The sequence below is a fragment of the Leucoraja erinacea genome, chromosome 9, assembly GCF_028641065.1.
Source record: "Leucoraja erinacea ecotype New England chromosome 9, Leri_hhj_1, whole genome shotgun sequence".
In the NCBI taxonomy this organism is placed as follows: domain Eukaryota; kingdom Metazoa; phylum Chordata; class Chondrichthyes; order Rajiformes; family Rajidae; genus Leucoraja; species Leucoraja erinaceus.
This window is the reverse complement of record NC_073385.1, coordinates 41,908,889-41,930,901: the sequence shown is the minus strand read 5'-3', so window position 1 is coordinate 41,930,901 and position 22,013 is coordinate 41,908,889. Positions and strand designations below refer to the sequence as shown.

The window sequence follows — 22,013 nt, the reverse complement described above, 5'->3', positions numbered from 1 at the left end:
CACTGTACCTCGGTACATGAGATCATAAACTAAACTAAAATAGTTGGTCCTTGCAAGTTCAAAGAATTCCTACAGAAGAAGTTTAAAAAGAAAATTGCAAAGTAATCCTGCAAAAGGAGAAATTTTCAATATGTTTTGAAAATTGGGTTACTGCAATAATTATTTCCATTTAGCAGAATGTAATTTTAAAGGATTCTGGTCACTTTAAAAATCAGTAACAAATATTATAAACATTCATATTCTTTAGTATCTGCTCTTATTGTAAATGACTTTTTTAAGGAAAGCTTCCTGTGGCCAAACTAACAAGCAACAAACCACTTCCAAAGTTTGATGCTATTTTAATCTGTTATTTTAATCCCTAACACAATGCTCTGGGCTTCTTCAGCAAATCTTCACTATTACAGAACGTTTGAATTACATTTGAATTGAATACATTTTGAATTGAATACATTTTATTAGCCAAGTATGTATACATACAATGAATTGGTGTTTTGCTCGCAAGTAACAATACGATATACAGTAAATAATTAAGAATAAAACATTATAATTTAAACATGTGAAGAATTAAACAAAATCCCAGAGCAACAGGAAGCTACAAACTTTAGGTAGTTGAGTAGAGGTACTGCTCGTGAAAAAAAGCTGTTTTTCTGGATGTCAAGCTTGGTGGCTGAGCCAAACCAGACCATGATGGAGAAGGTGAGGACAGACTCTATGATGACAGTATAAAACTGGACCATCATTGCCTGTGGCAGATTGCATTTTCTCACCTGCCACAGGAAGTACATCATCTGTTGGACCTTTTTGACTGTGAAGTCAGTGGTGGCCTCCCATTTTAGGTCCCTGGAGATGATGGTTCCATGGAATTTAAATTACTCCACAGATGTGACTGTGGTGTTGTTGATGGTGAGTGGGGGGAGTTGAGGGGGAGCGCACCTCGTCTACAATCAATTCCACTGTCTTAAGAGCATTGAGCTCTTAATTCAAATAAATGACAAGCTTAGCTTGTTTCTCATTGTGCATGAAATTCTTTATTCTTGGACCCCCAAATGGATTGATGGATGTGTAAATCATGTGATGCAGTACAGAGGAATACCACTGAAAATGATTCCAAGTCTAACACATCTTGGATGAGGCAGCAGGAGTGTCTTGTGGATTCACTTGGTAACAATTGAGAAATCAGAATTGTTCCCACTCTTGCTATCTAGTGGAACTGTATTGGTGTGGACAGGCAGCATCTCTGGAGAGAATGAATGGGTGACGTTTCAAGTCTAGACCCTTCCTCAGAATAAGGGTCTCAACCCAAAACGTAACCCATTCCTTCTCTCCAGAGATGCTGCCTGTCCCGCTGAGTTACTCCAGCATTTTGTGTCTATTTTTGATTTAAATCAGCATCTGCAGTTCTTTCCTACACATTGTATGCACCTTTCTGGACGTAAAATATCCACAGAATGAGACTCATCCACCATTTTGGTTTCCTTCCAGAAATATGTATTTCAGAAAAGTACGCAAGACCTGTGATATCATTCTTCTTGGGAAATTCCTCAGAATTGAGGTTGACTTTTTTGCAATCTAGCTTGATGCGTTCTGGGGCCAAGATGGGAAGCCTACTTTCTTTCGCAGATGGCAAGCGTTGGAGTTGGTGGATATTCAGGTTCACCTCAGCGATGCTATAATCATGACCATCTTCAAGTAAGGAGGCATCCAGTTGTAACTACAGAGAGGTCGTCTACCCGGCTGTCTGCCACAGGAGAGGTCATCGCCAGGGCCCTCCTCAACCTCTCCTCCTATTCACCAAAGTCCGGCTCCTTGACTCACAGTAGGAACTCCATCTGTCCAGCGATATTGTGGATGCGATCATTACTGCATGATTGAAATGCAGGGAACAGCACAGGCCACAGTAAATAGCCCTTTTTGACCTCACTAAAACTACCCACAGAAACTCTTAAAACAAGATCATAACGTATCCTGAGTTACGACCTGCAAAAGACATGTAGTACAAGATCAGAGGCTGTTCAATGGTTCTTTACTGTCACGTAGGCACTGCATAGTGAAATTCTTTTTGCATAGCTCACACATGCATGAGTTGCCATATTTTGGCGCCATTTACAAAAGCCCAAAGCCTACTACGTGCTCAGTGTACTGGAGAAGCTCTCGATCCAGGCAAGTCTAGCTGAGGGCCTTACTAAATATATTTAGGGGGGGGGGGGGGAATGTGGATAAAAGCCTGTGGTCCAAAAAGATATATTATAACTAATGTGTATAAATCACTTTTTAAAAAAGTGCAGATTAAAATATTTGAGCAAATATCACACATCAAAAATATAACTTGGCACCAAAAAAGCATCTAAATTAATAGCACTATGAGAATAAAAAGCAGCAGAGGTAGCAGATTTGCAATTACGCCCTTATTGCATGTTTAAATTAAGATCATTATGTTTGAAATATTTTAATAAATGAAATCCATCTTTCTTCAAGAGTTCTGCAGTTGGAGCATACAAAGGGCAGATTTTATGCTGAAAAAGTTTAATACATTATTAATCTTCAAAACATGTCAGTTATAGTGCAATTGCATTATTTTGTTCACTGGCAAATCAGTTACAATATGAAATGTGCATCCATCATTTACAATATTACCTTTGGAACAGGTTATAAACATAATTTGTTTCATTACTCAATATGCACAAGAACAAGTGGATTTGGAAAGCCGTTGAATTACAGTATCATTTATCAAACTAACTTTTGAAGTGTGTTTGAACGTTAACGTTTTTGGACAATACTCAAACTGTCTAAACTTTTCAAAATCACCTTTGGCCTTCATCAGTCAAGGAATTGGATATGGAAGTTGGGACATTACGTTACATTTGCACAAGATGCGTGTGGGGCTGCTCTTGGAGAATTGTGTTCAGTTTAGGTCACGATAGGAAAGATGCAATTAAGCTGGAAAAAGTGCTGTGAAGATTTGTTGCCAGGTTTCGCTGGCCTGAGCTGTAGGGAGAGGTTGGGCAGATTCTATTCCTTGTGACACCGGAGGCTGCAGGGTAATCTTATAGAGGAGTTTAGGAGGGGAGGAATGGTTGAGAAGGACAGGGACAAAACATGGGTAGATGGGATTATATCAAATTGTAGGTAGATAAATTACAGACACTTCCTCTTCCCCCCCCCCCCCCCCCCCCCCCCCCCCCCCTACTTGGTTTTGCCCCCATTCCTGTAGCCTACTTGGGTTTGCACCCATTTCTCTTCCCCCCCCCCAACCGTACTGCATGAACACGTGATACTCCAAATGTAACTGCTCAGACAGGAAGTCTCTGCAGAGGGTAGTGAGGGGAGCAGAGAGGATCATTGGCGTCTCCCTACCCTCGGTACAAGAACTGTTCCAGAGCCGCTGCCTGAAAAAAGCACTGAGCATAGCAAAGGACAGACTGTACCCCCTCCACACACATCTGGATCTCCTGTAGCATCAAAGCCCGGACAACCAGACTGCTAAACAGCTTCCTTCCACAGTCACTCCACCTGATTCTGGTGATTTTTGCACTGACAATTTAATAACTCTGGCACTGGCCACTTAAATCAACTGCCCTGGACAATTTTAACTTCTATTTTAATGTTGCTGTTTTTACCTGCATTTTTTAACTATTCGTACTGTTTTATCAGGGACTGGGTTGTTTTTATTGTTTTTATTTTATGTGTGAAATGTTTAAGTTTTATGTTCGATGGTCCGGTATTCCCTGGGAAACGTCTTCTCATTTTGCACTGTACAACTGTTGCTTTGCAAGATGACAATAAAGGTTGATTGATTGATTGATTCTACCTATAATCAATCCTTCCTCTTGCTACTCAATTTACGCCACTTCCATCCTTATCTCATACTTTTTGACTTTTCATTTCTGGCCTTTATCCAACCGTCAGCCAATCTTTACTCCCCTCTCACCTATATCCACTTATCACTTACCAGACTTTGTCCTATCCCCACCTCTCTTCCAGCTTTCTCCCCATTCCCAACCACAATCTGTCTGAAAAAGGGTCCTAATTCGAAACGGCACCTATTCATATTATCCAGAAATGCTGCCTGACCCACTGAGTTACTCCAGCAGTTTGTGTCTTTTTTTGGTAAATCAGCCTCTGCAGTTGCTTGTGTCCCTCTTTGGCTTAGTTGGGGCATCTTGTTAGCATTAACACGTTGGGCCAAAAGCCTGAATCCGTGTTGTATGACGCTATATTCTAAGTGGCAAGTAGACAGAGTGGTAAATAAAGCGTATGGTATACTTACCTTCATAGGTAAGAATGAAGAAGTGTTGTTGCAGCTCTATTGGACTTTGGTTAGGCTGCATTTGGAGTGTTGCGTGCAGTTCTGGTTGCCCTATTACAGGAAGGATGTGGAAGCTTTGGAGGGGGTGCAGAAGTGGTTTACCAGAATGCTGTCTGGATTTGAAGGTGTTGGCTATAAAGAGAAATTAATGGATAAACTTGGATTGTTTTTTCTTGAGCATGGGAAGCTGAGAGGAGACATGATGGAAGTGTATAAAATTATGAGAGACATAGTTAGCTTAGTCGGAACCTTTTTCCCAGGGTGGAAATTCCAAAGACTAGAGGGCATAACTTTAATATGATATGGGGAAAAGTTTAAATAAGATGTGCGTGATGTTTTTTTTATACAAGAGTGATGGGTGCCTTGGACAGGCTGCCAGTAGTGGTGGTGGTGGCAGATATGATGGTGGCATGCAAGAGGCTTTTAGACAGGCACATATACTTGCAGGAAATGGATTGATGTGGATCATGTCCAGGCAGAGATTAGTTTATCATGTTTGGCTCAGACATTGTTAGTCAAAGGATCTGACCCTGTGCTGTTGTGTTCTGTGTTCTATGTTTTATGACTCTATGACTGAAGGATTGTGCTGCTTTAAAAATTATTTATTTTTGCATGCCAGTTATTGGACACAAAAAAACTGACTGTTAAAAATATAGGTGAAGTTTCTTTTTAATGTAAGTTATTTTTTTCTTACAAGAATATATCTTCAGTGCATTCATTTTCCGTTGATGAGTTGGTAGCACCATCATCTTTCTAGCTTCAGTCCATAACTTTGTTTGCCTTTCTTTGCAGCTCTGTTCCAAGAAACAAAAATCCATTCCAAGAGGTTAGTATGTTGCTCTCATAATTTGCAAACGCTAGACCACTTTCACAAACTGTCATAATGAGTTCTGACACAAGAATATTGACTATGTCAGGATGGTTACAATTAGTAAGCTACTGGAACATCATTGAAAATACTAACTTTAGATTACACGTAGAAAGTCATATCTAATGAATTTAAAAAAAGAAAAGAAATTTGTTTTATAGCTGCAATGAAATATAGTTGGTTTATGTACATGTGCATTAATGGAACACAAGTCCCATACATTTTTGCTCATATTATATATTGCCTAAATGTTCCAAAGCACCCCAGTTTATTTTCATTTTGTTCTAATACTTTTTATTATTGATTAAGGTTTCATTGGATCCTCATGCCTCAGTCTGTGGATGTATAATGCCCTCCATAATATTTGAGACAAAGACCCATCATTTATTTATTTGCCTCAGTACTCCACAATTTGAGATTTGCAATAGAAAAAAAATCACATGTGGTTAAAGTCAGATTTTAATAAAGGCCATTTTTACACATTTTGATTTCACCATGTAGAAATTACAGCTGCGTTTATACCTACCCCCCCCCCCCCCCCAGGGCACCACAATGTTTGGGACACATGGCTTCACAGGCGTCTGTAATTGCTCAGGTGCGTTTAATTGCCTCCCACATGCAGGTATAATAGAGCTCTCAGCACCCAGTCTTTCATGCAGTCTTCCCATCACCTTTGGAAACTTTTATTGCTGTTTATCAACACGATGATCAAAGTTGTGCCAATGAAAGTCAAATAAGCCATTATGAGTGAGAAACAAGAATAAAACTGTTAGAGACATCAGCTACACCTTAGGCTTGCCGAAATCAACTGTTTGGAACATCATTAAGAAGAAAGAGAGCACTGGTGAGCTTACTAATCACAAAAAGACTGGCAGGCCAAGGAAGACCTCCACAGCTGATGACAGGAGAATTCTGTCTATAATAAAGAAAAAACCCCAAACACCTGTCCGACAGATCAGAAACACTATTCAGGTGTGGATTTGTCAATAACCACTGTCCGCAGAAGACTTCATGAACAGAAATACAGAGGCTTCAATGCAAGATCCAAACCACTGGTTAGCCGCAAAAATAGGATGGTCGGGTTACAGTTTGTCAAGAGCAAAAGAGCAACCTCAGTTCTGGAAAAAAGGTCTTGTGTACAGATGGGACGAAGATTGTATCAGAGTGATGGCAAGAGCAAAGTATGGAGGAGAGAAGGAACTGCCCAAGATCCAAAGTATACCACCTCATCTGTGAAACACAGAGTTGGGGGTGTTATGGCCTGGGCATGTTTGGCTGCTGAAGGCACTGGCTCACTTATCTTCATTGATGATACAACTGTTGATGGTAGTAGCATAATAAATTCTGAAGTGTATGTACACATCCTATCAGCTCAAGTTCAAACAACGCTACGCCCAGATTGAAAAGGAGGTGCTAGCAGTCGTTTTTGCATGCAGGAAGTTTAATGACTTTATCTTTGGGAAAACGGTCACGATTGAGACAGACCGTCAACCCCTAATCAGCATTCTGAGCAAACCGATACAAGCCTCACCAGGATACCTTCAACGTATGTTACTACAGCTACAGAAGTATGACATTGTTCTAACCTACAAACGTGGCAAGGACATGCACCTGGCTGACACCCTGTCACGTGCTCCACGAAAGACCTGCAAGGGTCCATCCACATCAGATGACAGTTTCCTGGTTATGACTATCTCCTATGTTCCTTCGTCCTGTTTGGAAGACCTGGTTGCTCACACTGCTGCCGACGATACCTTACGATCGCTCTCCTCCGTCATTAAGTGCGGTTGGCCAGACAAGCAACACAATCTACACTCCCAATCCAGCCCTTCTTTGCCTCCTTGCACAGCAAGTATTTTGATGCCATCCATGCAGAGCACCCAGGCGCTGAGGCAACTGTCCTACGAGTGATGTTTTTCTGGCCTGGCATGGCCGATTACATTCATGAGAAAGTGAAATCCTGTGCAGTGTGCAACAGTTTGGCACGACACCAACAAAAGCAGCCACTTCTCTCACATCCGGTTCCCGACCTCCCATGGTCCACAGTGTGTTCTGATCATTTCAACAATCGTTGCATGCATCAAGCCGTTATTGCATTGCATGCAAACAATATACTAAACATGACTACTTTCGTTGACATGACATTGCTGTGTCCCAAACATTATGATGGCCTGAAATGGGGGGACTATGTATAAACACTGCTGTAAATTCTACACGGTGAAAATGTATAAAAATGGCCTTTATTAAAATCTGACAACGTGCACTTTAACCACATGTGATTTTATCTATTGCTGAGGCAAATAAATAAATGATGGGTCTTTGTAAATAGACAATAGATAATGTCTCAAACATTATGGAGGGCACTGTGTCACCAAATTGTATAGGTGTCAACATTTGGAGACTCTACATCTGAAGTAACCTCTAATTTTCTATAGCAGATATCTTGGATCACTGTAAATAGAAATTAAGCCAAGATTTGTCCCAGTTTCTAAACCTATGTTTTTGATGGGAACAATTTGCTGCAAATTGTTTTGAGCAGCTGATCAGGCAATATTTTCCTGCACCTTTGATTTGTAGATTGGGAAGGCCATGCCATTTGTTTTTTAGATCACCAGAAAGCAACAAAGTATATCTTGAGTTTTTAAAGTTTGGGTTAGTGCATGTTTAGGTTTTTTTAAATGCACCCCAGTTCACAATGGCTTAGTTTAGTTTAGAAATACAGTGTGGAAACAGGCCATTCTGCCCACCATGTCCATACCGACCAGCGATCACCCGTGCACTAGTTCTATCTTACACCCGAGGGACAATTTGCAAAATGTTTCTTACAACAACAAAAAATCAGAAATTTAACACCTGTGTCCATATTTGAAAACTTTTTAATTCCATCCATCGTACATTAATTTTCTTCCTGTTTCTGAAGTAATTTTTCTCTATGCCCATAAGGTTATGAATAAGTAGATTAGAGGAAGTAATTCTAGCAACCCAACTAATTCAACCTTCCATCCTTAATTATCTGGAGAAGGGATTTGACTTTAGTGTATTTGTAACAAGACTGTAGGCTTAAAAATTCATGTCATCAAAGTAGTTGCACAATAATATTGGCACCAAAATGACAACCAGTCACTTACAGTTCATATATCAACAACCCTTTTGAATTTGACATGATTTAATCCTTAGGCACCCCTCCCTGCTTCCTTCGGCTATTCAATTTCTGCTAAATTTCCTACTTTGTTTTAGGTAACTATTTTGAATTCTAATATCTGTGCAAATGTAAAACGTTTTTGTATAAATGTTGCTGAACCTGTCCATTATACAATATTGTTTATCTATTTTATGACAAATATGATTAATATGGTGGCTTCAAGAGCTGAGCACGATGAAATCTCTTGCACTTCGGAACACCAGAACAAAAACAGTTCATTCAATGAAAAAATGCATTGCCTGTATATTTGCTCAGTTGGGATATGTGAGACATCCATAAGAGCTGCAAGGAGCTTTCAACACTTGAAAATTCTTTCACTCCTTGAATCATCTCAAGCCAAAGCTATCAAAGATGAATGAAAGAATTGTTATAGATACTTTTGAAGGAGGAGGTAATTACAGAAGGACTTCCAGAATTAGTTAATGAAGGTTTGCAAGGCCAGCAAGGGACACCTGGAGAAATGGCTTCCAGATGTGATGTGTGTTTTAGTGGCTGTGATAATGAGATCAAAGTATGCAAATGCAGTACTGCCAGCTGTTAATAAATAGTGTCGGCGATGAATGGGACCTGAAATATAAGGCTCAGTTCCGGGTCAAACAGAATGCTGCAGTTCAACATTGATCGAGAGATGGAGGGACCACTGTTAAGTCAGTGAGAGATTCGCGGCAAGATGAGATAACATATCATTTGCTGGTCCTTGTTGTATTCTGGCTCATCCCTGATTTCATATCAGATATTAAAGTTAACAGTTTAATGGGACTGAAGGGAACCGGTCAAGATCTAGAGTTTACACGGTCCGAAGTGGGGTCCCAACCCAAAACGTCACCTATCCATGTTCTCCAGAGATGCAGCTTGACCCACTGAGTTACTCCAGTACTTTGTGATGACACCTATGGATGGTGCAACTGTACCAAGCAAATAAAGCATCAATGAAATGGTGTAGGTTAAAAATGAATGTTTGTGGAAGCTACAGATTGGAGATAAAAAAGCCGGATTGAAACTTTAGTTCATAAGTAGAATTAGGCCATTCAAGTCGTTCCACTATTCAATGATGGCTGATCTATCTCCTTCAAGCCCACTATTTTGCCTTCTCCTTATAACCCCTGACATCCTTAATTGTGAGTAATTTTGGGCCCCATATCTGAGGAAGTATGTGCTGGCACTGGAGAGAGTCCAGAGGAGGTTTACAAGAATGATCCGAAGAGCGAGTCAGTTAACATATGATGAGCGTTTGACGGCACTGGGACTCTACTCACTGGAATTTAGAAGGATGAGGGGAGACCTCATTGAAACTTACTGAATAGTGAAAGGCCTGGGTAGAATGGATGTGGAAAGGATGTTTCCATTAGTGGGCAAGTATAGGACCAGAGGTATTAACCTCAAAATTAAAGGACATTACTTTAGGAAGGAGACGAGGAGGAACTTCTTTAATCAGAGGGTGGTGAAACTGTGGAATTCATTGCCACAGAAGGCTGTGGAGGCCATCAATGGATTTGTTTATGGCAGAGATAGATAGATTCTTGATTAGTACGGGTGCCAGGGGTTATGGTTAATTCCCTGGGGAGAAAATATGGGGAGAAAGCGGGAGAATGGGGTTAAGTGGGAGAGATAGATCAGCCATGATTGAATGGCAGAGTAGACTTGATGGCCTAATTTTGCTCCTATCACTTATGAACTTACTAATCAAGTGCGAGTGACCCTTATGGGCCTGTCCCACTTGGGCGACTTTTTAGGCGACTGCAGGAGATTATGCAGTCGCCACATGTTCGTGGGTAGTTGCCTTCATGGTCGCGAGGAGTTCCCGCATTCTGGTCCAAACCCTTAATAATCTTATATGTTTCAATAAGGTACCCTCTCATCCTTCTAAATTCCAGAGTATTCAAGCCCAGCCGCTCCATTCTCTGAGTCCTGCCATCCTGGGAATTAACCTTGTGAATCTACGCTGCACTCCATCAATAGCAAGAATGTTCTTCCTCAAATTGGGAGACCAAAACTGCACACAATACTCCAGGTGTGGTCTCACTAGGGCCCTGTACAACTGCAGGACCTCTTTGTTCCTAGACTTGACTCCTCTTGTTATGAGGGCCAACATGCCATTCGCTTTCTTCACTGCCTGCTGTACCTGCATGCTTACTTTCATTGACATGTACAAGGACTGCAGGCCATTGTGAAAAGGACCCGTTTACTCCTACTCTTTGCTTCCTGTCTGCCAGCCAATTCTCTATCCACATCATTACTGAACCCCCAATACCGTGTGCTTTAGGTTTGTATACTAATCTTTTATGTGGGACCTTGTCGAAAGCCTTCTGAAAGTCCAGATATAACACATCCACTGGTTCTCCCTTATCCACTCTACTAGTTACATCCTCGAAAAATTCTATAGGATTCGTCAGACATGATTTACCTTTCATAAATCCATGCTGACTTTGCCCAATGATTTCACCACTTTCCAAATGTGCTGCTATCCCATCTTTAATAACTGACTCTTGCAGTTTTCCCCACTACCGATGTTTGACTAACTGGTCTGTAATTCCCCGTTTTCTCTCTCCCTCCTTTTTCAAAAAGTGGGGTTTCACTCAGTTCCTCCATCTCATTTGACCCCCGGTTTCCTGCTATTTCCGGCAGATTATTTATGTCTTCCTTAGTGAAGACAGAACCAAAGTAGTTATTCAATTGGTTTGCCATGTCTTTGTTGTCCATGATCAATTCACGTGTTTCTGACTACAAGGGACCTACATTTGTTTTAACTAATCTTTTTCTCTTCACATATCTATAAAAACGTTTGCAGTCAGTTCTTATGTTCCCTGCCAGTTTTCTTTCATAATCTATTTTTCCTTTCCTAATTAAGCCCTTTGTCCTCCTCTGCTGGATTCTGAATTTCTCCCAGTCCCCTGGTAGGCTGCTTTTTCTGGCTAGTTTGTATGCTTCATCTTTTGTTTTGATACTATCCCTGATTTCCCTTGTTATCCACAGATGCACTACCTTCCCTGATTTATTCTTTTGCCAAACTGGGATGAACAATTGTTGTAGTTCATCCATGCAGTCTTTAAATGCCTTCCATTGCATATCGACCGTCAACCCTCAATTGCCAGTCTATCTTGGCCAATTCACGTCTCATACCCTCAAAGTTACCTTTCTTTAAGTTCAGGACCCTTGTTTCTGAATTAACAATGTCACTCTCCATCCTAATGCAGAATTCAACCATATTATGGTTACTCTTGCCCAAGGGGCCACGCACAACAAGACTGCTAACTAACACTTCCTCATTACTCAATACCCAATCTAGAATAGCCTGCTCTCTCGTTGGTTCCTCTACATGTTGGTTTAGAAAACTATCCCGCAAACATTCCAAGAAATCCTCTTCCTCAGCACCCTTGCCAATTTGATCCACCCAATCTATATATAGATTGAAGTCACCCATTATAACTGTTTTACCTTTGTTGCACGCATTTCTAATTTCCTGTTTGATGCCATCCCCAACTCCACTACTACTGTTAGGTGACCTGTACACAACTCCCACTAGCGTTTTCTGCCCCTTAGTGTTTCACAGCTCTACCCATATCGATTCCACATCCTCCAAGCTAATGTCCTTCCTTTCTATTGCGTTAATCTCCTCTCTAACCAGCAACGCTACCCCACCTCCTTTTCCTTTCTGTCTATCCCTCCTGAATATTGAATATCCCTGGATGTTCAGCTCCCAGCCTTGGTCACCCTGGAGTCATGTCTCCGTGATCCCAACTATATCATAGTCATTAATAGCTATCTGCACATTCAACTCATCTACTTTATTACGAATGCTCCTTGCATTGAGACACAAAGCCTTCAGGCTTGTTTTTACAGCACTCTTACCCCTTATACAATTATGTTGAAAAGTGGCCCTTTTTGATTTTTGCCCTGGATTTGTCTGCCTGCCAGTTTTACTTTTCACCTTGCTACCTATTGCTTCTACCCTCATTGCTTCTACCCTTCTACCTTCATGTCTCTCCGTTCGACACATTTAAGAAACCCTTTCCCTTTAACTCCATCCCTGACTATCCCATTTAACACCCCACTAAGATCATTCATGTGCTGCACCTGTTGATCAGAACCTGGCTCTACTGTGGAATGTAATTAGGAATGTAATTTAGCCTAACCTTATTCATAGCTAATCCAATTTAAAGCATAAATGTTGCATTCAAGTGTAAGTTAAAAGAGTCGCTATAGTATGCACGAGATTGCACAGTTTAAAGCTGAAAAATGCAAAAGTTCCGTACCAATTGGATGGGGGGATACCCTCCCTCCCTTCCTCCCCCCCTTCCTTCCTCCCCCCCCCCCCCCCCCCCCCCGTTCCAGTTTCTTTGCATGTCCTGAAAATGTGTGTTTGTACCAAGTAGATGAGGTAACGTAGAACCAGTGTGAACAGGTGAATGATGGTCAATGTGGATCTGGTGGGTCATAGGGCTTCTTTCCATGCTGTGTCTCTAAACTAAAGTAATAGTTCCATCAAATTTGTTGTTTTTTTTAATGAACCATCAATCCTTAAAATTAACATAAAAAATTCCCAAGTAGCCTCATAGCTAAAAGCACTGTTTCCCAAAGCACAAGATCAAAATCTCCCAGCTTTAAATCTGTGTCAAGCCCACAGAGATCTGTGGGGAGTTTTAAAAGTCTGCCATTGGCCTTAACATCTATGAGAGAGGAAGGGGACAAATCAGTGTGGTTCAGCTGTTGGTGGTGGTCCATTTATCTTCTGATCATGTTCCTGTGTATAAACGTTGAGTGAAAACAGATCCACATTAATCTTGCTGGTCACATTGCCCGTCAACAGGTCCTCTTTACAGTAATTACCCTAAGATCGACCTTTTATGAGCATCCAAAGGAGTCAGCAAGAATCAGAAAGGAAAACATTGGGTGGGCGAATTTAACAAACATTTCATAAGGAAATAATAGTTTCACAATAACCAAAATTGCATCTATAAAAGATAATAAACACTTTCCCTTCCAATTCTGATTCCATTCCAATTCTGATCATTCAAACCAGAAACTGGGCAGTAAGATATCCAGTTGCAAGAATGCGTTTGCCTGTCATGCAAAGTGTTTTAGTAATGACTTTCTTTAGATGACTTTAGACATACAGTGCAGAAACGGGCCCTTCGGCCCACCGATCCAGGTCGGCAGCGATCACCCCGTGCACTAGCACTATCCTACACACTGGGGATAATTTTACAACTTACTGAAGCTAATTAACCTACAAACGTATACGTCTTTGTATTGTGGGAGAAAGCCGGAGCAGCCGGTGAAACCTCACTCGGTCACAGGGAAAACGTACAAACTCCGTATAGAAAGCTTCGTAGTCAGGATGTAACCCCGGTCTCTGACACTGTAAGACAGCAACTCTACTGCTGCGCCACTCTGCCACTGTGCTAATCTTTAAGAAAAATAGTTTCTATAGTGGAGAAAATAACAACTAATACCATAAGGATTCTATAATCGAATATATTTCCAAGTTTGCACAGATTTTATCTAGTTTTATCATGTAACTACATCAAAGCAATTGTGCATAGTTGTTGTTGCTAATTGTGTGGTACTCCAAAATGGTTTTCATGTGTTATATTTAAGCAATAGAAATAATTGAAGTAGTTTTAAATAAACCGAAGGTTGATGGGAGTATACAGTATAAAATTATGAGAGGCATAGATATAGGTGACAGTCAGAACATTTTGCAAGGGTGGAAATGTCAAAGACCAGAGGAGAGAGCTTTAAAGTGAAAGGAGCAAAGTTTAAAGGAGATGTGCGGGGCAAGCTTTTTTTTAAGATGGTGCGTGTCTGGAACACACTGCCAGGAATGCTGGTGGAGGCTGATACGATAATGGTGTTTAAGAGGTGCATTGCAGCCATGTGGATATGCAGAGAATTAAGGTATATGAATCATGTGCAGGCAGATGAGATTGGTTAATTTTAGTATCATGTTTGGCAGACATTGTGGGCAGACGGGACTGTTCTTGTGCTGCACCTTTCCACGTTCTAAAAACAGAAAATGCTGGAAATAATCAAATCAAAACAAAGTTAACGTCTCAGGTTTGGCAGAACTGTTTTGGTCAATACCTTAATAACGGCAAGAAGGGAAATATACCACTGAGGGTGAATGAGGCAAGAGAAACAGATGGAATCCCGTCAGACAGCAGAGTAGAACTTTACTCAGCACAGCAACAGTCCCGTCTGCCCACAATGTCTGCCAAACATGATACTAAAAGAACTTTAGGTTGATCATTCCTGGAAGAGAAAATAGTTTTTGTTTAGTTTATTATCATATGTACCAAGGTACAGTGAAAAGCATTTTTATGTGATGCAGCAGTTAATTCAACAAGTAATTGGAAATTAAAATAATAATACTGCAAATGCTGGAAATTAAAAAAAAACAAAATCCGCAGGTCAGGCCACATCTGTGGGAAAACAAACAGAGTTAATGTTTCAGGTCAAAGACCCTTCAGCGGAACAGCCTTGCTTCCCAAATCTGTTTATAGGACAAAAGAGACTAACACTTAAATAAGTGCTGCGTTAAAGCCCAAGAGAGAATCAGAGTGTGTTTATTTTCCAGGCCATTGTCTTTGTTGTTGGTGGTGGAAATTATATTGAATATCAAAACCTTGTTGACTACACAAAGGTAAGACAATATTTAATACGGGGATGACTTTTCACGAATGGAGGGCCATTATCTTTTCTATGCTAACGGTCCTCAACCAAATCATGGGCAGTTAAAGTTCCACTTAACTTAACGCATAGCTGCTTATTGATAAGTAAAGTAAATTAAACTTGGAGGGAATTAATGGAGCTGTTTATCCCATATTAGTAACTTGAAAAATAAATACGGGAAGACAGTTCAGTACGTAAATGGGAATTACTCACCCATAATACCCATCATTGTTTCATTCATAGTCCTGAGTTGGAAATACATCAACTTTCTTTCATCATTGCTGAGATTAAGACCAATTCCACCCTCCATGACATTGTGGGTCTACCTTCACCAGAGGTGAGACCAAATCAAGATGATAGCTCATCATCACCACTCCAATAAATCAAGAGATTCAAGAGTCAAGAATGTTTTATTGTGATTTGTTCCAAACAGAGCAACAAAATCCTTACTTATAGCAGCAGCACAACAGATTTGTAGGCACTACTCAATAGATGATATAATAAATGAACAAAAAAAAAACAAGAAGTTCAATAAATTAAAAAAACAATATAGTGCAAAAACAAAACAAAGCCCAAAGTCCGTACTGCAACCCAGGCAGTTCGAAGTGTGGTTGAAGTTCATAGTGTTCAATAACCTGATGGTTGTTGGGAAGAAGCTGTTCCTGAACGTGGACATTCAGACTCTTATATCTTACTTCTTGACTGCAAGAGTGAAATGAGAGTGAGTGAAATGAGAACATTTTAAAGATTAGTTACTTTCTTCCCTTCTCTTGATTATGTTGTTGCTTAATCTATGCTTGGCACCGCTTAATGGCATTGTTGGTACAAGCCTAATGGCAGGATCTGTTGGTACAAGATGAACAGTTGTCCGTGCCGAACACATAATCTCCCCTAGTCCCATCATCGATGTCCATTCCCTTCCCATCCATATAACTTCCAATTTATTTTTAAATGATAAAAACGAACCTGCCTCCACCACCTTCACTGGAGTTTCCACACAGCTACTTAAACTTTAAAAATACAGTGTGGAAACAGGCCTTCAGCCCACCGAGTCCATACTGACCAGCGATCATCCCATACACTAGCACTATCCAAAATACAAGGGACAATTTACAATTTTACCGAAGCCTATTAACCTACAAACCCGCTTGTCCTTGTAATGTGGGAGGAAACCAGAGCACCCAGAAAAAACCCATGCCATCACGGGGAGAACGTACAAACTCCATACAGACAGCACCCGTAGTCAGGATTGATCACTGGCACTGTAAGACAGCAAGCAGCTCTCCCATGCCGCCAACTTGATGAATGATTTTCAGAAAGTTCAACATCTCATCCATCCAGCAGTTATAGTTGGCATTTATATTTTTCCTTTTCTTCTCAAAGCATAATTTTATTGTTTGCTTTGTGTCCTGTGCCATAAAGTTGTATCTTGCAGCGTAGAAACAAGGCACTCAGACAGACATGTTTGAGGATGAATCCAGGTCTGATAAGATATGAAGGGAATTTTTCAGAACGAAAGATGTGTGAGAAAGATTATATTTTAAAAGCTCTTAAGGCAAGACAAATGTAGACACCAGGTTCATTTGTACCATGATTATAAAACAAAGGTACATCAATGGGAAATTAACTAGCCTTGAGCAGTTAAATATTTAAAAAGTTTTTTCCTTAGCAATAAAAAGATTAAGCAAAAGTAATAAAAGATAAGAAATTGCTTGTTTAAAAATGATTCTAAACTTGCATAAAAATAAGGGTATTGTGTGTTAAATAAAAACTTGAAATAAGAACTGTATCAATTGAAGCAGTGTTGACACCCAAGTTTTAATGTTATGTTGATATCTTGAGGAAGAAAATGAACACAAATAAAATATATATAATTTAACAAGAAGAGTGATCAAATTGGAGAAATAATAGGAGTTGGAGTAGGCTACTCAGGCCCTCAAACCTGCTCTGACATTCAATATGATAGTGGCTAATCTCCCAATCTTCATCTGTTATTTATTTCTGTTGCTCATTGCCCTCAATTTCCTGATATTTCATGACCTCCATAATTCTCTGGGACAGAGAATTCCAGAAGCTCCTATAAGATTCTCCCATTAGTGAGATCATCTCATCATTTATCCTGTCACAACAGCAAAGGATCCCTTGTATTAATGTGGACATAAAAACTGGAGAAACTCAGCGGGTGAGGCAGCATCAATGAAATCTTTACTTGTAGCAGCAGCACAACAGAGCACATATAGATGCTTCCTCACTCGCTGAGTTTCTCCACCATTTGTGTCTACCTTTGATTTTCCCAGCTTCTGCAGTTCTTTCTTAAACTGTGTATTAATGTGAACATTATCCCCTACCCCTCCCCCATTTTTCCACACTCCAAAGAATATTGTTGCCTACTCTTGTGCTGAGGAGCCCAATTCCATGCTATATGACACTAATATAGAACTAATTTCTTTAGCAATTTGTGACAGGACAACCTAAATACTCAATATTGCACGTGAACTCTGCACCCATTTGATCCGTGAGGTTCAACATTGCCATATCTCAATGTCAACTTACATCATAGCATCTTTCGGGAGATATGGTCTTCATTAGGTTGAGTGTTTTATACATGAGGCAAAAGCAACACATTATGTGTAAAAGTACAGAAAGAACATTTAATGGTATTAATAATAGTAATAATAAATTTTATTTGTTGGGCGCCTTTCAGACATCTCAAGGACACCTTGCATAGATTAACAGAAATATAAACATATAATCAGAGTAAACTAAATAATAAAGACATCACAGAGACACAAACTAAAAACAGAATTCTATCCAAAAACAGAAAATCAAAAACACAATGTGAAGAGAGAGCAGCGGCAGCCAAAGCGCGCTAGCGTCCACTCTCCCTTCATGGCAGCCATCTTGGGCAAAGACTAACAGGATTACGTAGGGACAGAAAATCATCCCCCCACAATGGTTACCACTGTGGGGGAAGGCACAATGTCAAGTCCCCAACCCCAAGTTCACCCAAAGTCAGGCCTATTGAGGCCACCGCAGTTGCTTCTACGAAGGCCCGATGTTACTGGCCGTTCTCACCGGGTGGTCTTACCCCGGCGTCGGGAGAGTCCTCTCAGCGGCTGGGCCACCTGGAACGGCCGCTTCCAAGCTGTAAACCGCGGCTTCCGGAGCCAACAAGGCCGCGCCGGTTTGGAGCTCCCAGGCTCCCGATGTTGAAATCGGCGCCGCCCGCTCCGCTCCACAGACCCGCAGCCCGGAGGTGTTGCTCTCTGCGGTCCAGCTCATCGGAGCTCCAGCGAGTCGCTCCAGTGCGGCGACCCAGGCAGGGCATCGCCTGCTCCGCTCCGCTCCACGATAGCGCTCCAGCGCTGTGCCGCCACCGAGGCCGAGGTGCTGGGCGGTCCCCGCCAGGAAAGGCGCTCCAAGCCCGCTGGTAGGCCGCGAGGACGGGTCGACTGGCAGCCCGGAGAAAAAGCTGCCTCACCGACCAGGTAGGGACCTAGAAATAAAATTGCCCCCTACCCCCCACATTAAAAAGTCAATTTCTCCAAACGGACGAGACAGGACTAACTAAAAAACTTTTTAAAAAGCGAGTTTAACGGACGGCTGCTGGTTAGCAGCCGTTCCTCCAAGATGGCTCCTCCTCCTCGAGGTACAGCATGTGTGCAAGATATGAAACATTTCTTATTGTCAAAAGAATACAATTGAAAGGGTATTATTGTTGAAACACTCATATCTTATCCTCACACAATCAGTTTAGCTGGGATTCTCAGTCATGGCCTCATTTCAAATGTCCCATGTATTATATTGCAGAATAAATGAAATTTCTTTCATTTTTATTCAGAATAAACCAGGTAAACACGTATTATATGGCTGCAGTGAGCTCTTCAATGCTGGGCAGTTCCTCAAACAGGTACTATACTTTTATTTGTTGTAACCATTTTTTTTCCTAATTGAACGAGATACATGGATGATGTAAACATTTCTGATTCTAAAGTTATTATCAGTCAATAGATTAACCCCGTATTAATGTATGATTACATAAAATGCATTTCGGAGTAATTATTTTCTTCATTATGGACTCAGTTAAATTTGTTGTTCAAGTGCTCGGTGAAAAGTTGATATTCCCTTTTGGAACTCGTTGATCATTCCATGGAACTTAGTAGAGATGTTATCTTGTTAGCCCTAACTTGATATGGTTGTATCATAATTGGGCAACGTCTGAAACAAGAGAATCAACAATAAGCGACTCCAAACCTTGTTATGACATGGAAACCCTCAGTCAGAGATGAACAGGCCAAAATTGTGTCACCTAACATGGCCCATATATTATAGAAACAAGAAACTGCAGATGCCGGCTTATACCAAAGATAGACACAAAGTTTTGGAGTAACTCAGTGTGTGAGGCAGCATCTCTGGAGAAAAAGGATGGGTGATATTTTGGGTCAGGACCCTTCTTCAGACTGAAAGTAGGGGGTGGAGAAGGAGGCGGAGTGTTGAAGAGCTGGAGGCAAGAAAAGACCAGGGCCAATCAAGGCCAGCCACAAATGACCTCAGGTAAGCCCATTGTTGGCCAGGGAAGGTGTCATCTCAAGAGAAACAATGTGGAGATCTGTGGAACTGATAAAACAACCAGAGTTGGAGGTAGGTTGGGGAGGGGGGGATTAGGGAAGTCAATGTTCATACCGCTGGGTGGTAAGCTACCCAAGCGAAATATGAGGTGTTGTTCCTCCTATTTGTGTGTGGCCTCACTATGGCAGCGGGGGAGGTCCAGGACAGAAAGGTCAGAATGGGAAGCGGAAGGGGAGTTGAGATGCTTGGCAACCTGGAGGTCCCGTAGACCAAGCATGAGTGTTCAACAAAACGGTCGCCGAGTCGACGTTTGGTTTCACCGATGTACAGGTCCATTTACTGCACAGGTCCCCAAATATAGGTGTCTACAAGCATAACATACTTCCATTGTCAGAACTTCCATTGTCACATACTTCCATTGCACAACGTAATTAGTTTAGTTTAGTATCAAGTGTACTGAGGTACAGTGAAAGCTTTTGTTATGTGCTATCCAGACAGCGGAAAGACAATTCATGATTGCAATCGAGCCATTTACAGTGTATAGATACATGATAAGTGAATAACGTTTAGTGCAAGGTAAAGCCAGCAAACTCCGATCAAGGATAGTCCGAGGGTCACCAATGAGGTAGACAGTAGTTCAGGACTACATGGTACCTTAGGTAGAAACAAGGAACTGCAGATGCTGGGTTACACAAAAGACACAAAGTGCTGGAAAGTGCTTAATGTCCTCCAGAGATGCCGGGTCAGGCAGCATCTCTGGAGGACATGGACAGGCAACATTTCAGGTCAGGTTTGGCCTGAAGAAGGGACCCGTTGTGAAACGCGGGTCTAAAGAATGGTCCTGATCCAAAACATGATCCTAAAGAAAGATCCCGACCCAAAATGTAATCTATTCATGGTCTCAAGATATGCTACCTGACTCACTGAGTTACTCCAGCACTCAGGAAAACATTGAGAATCTAAAGTCAATTTGCCAGAAAAGGCAGTAACTCACTGTAAGCTGAAGGAGTGCACTTTCTACTCAACCTGTTGCAGAGCCTGTGGGTCCCACACTGGCCTCAACCACCTCAGAAATGGTAGAGAAGCAAGTTAATCTTGATCCCAGGGACTGCCTGAGGAGAGGAGGTCTGAATTCTTAAGCATTAATGCTAAGTGGTTTACCAGAATCCATAGCCTTTGCTCTGCTTTATTCCTAATGTCACATGAAGAAAATTCAATTGCATGGAAACTGGTTTATGATATATTTGGAGGTAGGCTGATATTATTCAAATCACCTTTCAGTTTTGCTTTTGTTCTAAGTTTTGCTATAATTGCCAGTGAAGATACCTATATACAAATTTTCTCACTTTAGTTTTGGGATACAGTGGAAACAGGCCCTTCGGCCCTCCTAGTCCACGCCGAACAGTGATCACCCATATACTAGTTCTATCCTACACACTAGGGACAATTTACAAAAGTCAATTAACCTGCTCTTGTCTTTAGAGTGTGGGAGGAAACCAGAACACCCGGAGAAAACCCACGTGGTCATAGGGAGAACATGCAAAGTCCACGTACAGACAACACCCACAGTCAGGGTCAAACCCGGGTCTCTGGCGCTGAAAAGCAGTGACTCTAACACTGTGCCGCCTGTTGTCCAGTTATTCGCCACCATTCTCAGCATAGGAGCTATAGATTTCAGGTCATTCTATTAATTGCGGAATTACTTATTACTGTCTTTTACCTTGCCCCTTTCGATGTTCAGCACCCTTCATTGGGATGGTCATTCACTCCTCGGTATACCTAGAAATGCAACTACCATGCCTGTCTACGTCTATTATCTAACTAACATTTTTTTTTGTGTTCTTCAGTTATCACAACTTGGATTACAGAGTTAAGAATCACTATTGTTCCTCTCTGAACATCTTCGTTGAAAGAGATTACAGGCGACAAATTTTAATGCAGCAATGTCATGTCACACTTTATTTACTTATGCTTTATAAACCTGTAATTCCACATTTGATAATTCTTAATGCAATTGGATATGATTTGTCATTTTTAATACCAAACTGTATATCATGTAACTGTACAAATAGTTGAAATAAATTTGAAAATAGAAATCTTTAGAGTCAGTACTAATTAATACTATAACTACAGTGATTTGTATATCTATTTAAATTTATTGTTCTGTTCTACCAATTCCAACATTTACGATCTTTGTAAAACAGCAGAATGTAGGCAATAAGGTGTAATAGGGAGGGAAATCTTGTCTTGGACATTTCACTTCATTGCCGTACTCCTAATGGTCTTCCTTAATTAAAACAAGCTGAATCTGAAACGATCTTAATTGATAGTGAGCCTCCTCCACTGTCAGAGTGAGGCCAAACACAAATTGGAAGATGCTGGCGCAGGGGTAGAGT

The 22,013-nt window shown here is 41.0% G+C and overlaps 1 protein-coding gene across 1 annotated transcript in view; it reads left to right on the top strand.

Moving 5' to 3' along the window:
• Positions 1 to 21,713, top strand: part of scfd1 (sec1 family domain containing 1) — a 126,718-nt gene extending 105,005 nt beyond the window's left edge. The window contains exons 22-25 of the mRNA XM_055640669.1: positions 5,099 to 5,132; positions 14,954 to 15,019; positions 18,890 to 18,958; positions 21,465 to 21,713. Of these exons, the coding sequence (XP_055496644.1) occupies positions 5,099 to 5,132; positions 14,954 to 15,019; positions 18,890 to 18,958; positions 21,465 to 21,491 (196 nt within the window). The 3' untranslated portion in view covers positions 21,492 to 21,713. The remainder of the gene's footprint in view (positions 1 to 5,098; positions 5,133 to 14,953; positions 15,020 to 18,889; positions 18,959 to 21,464) is intronic.
• The last annotated feature ends 300 nt before the right edge of the window (positions 21,714 to 22,013 follow it).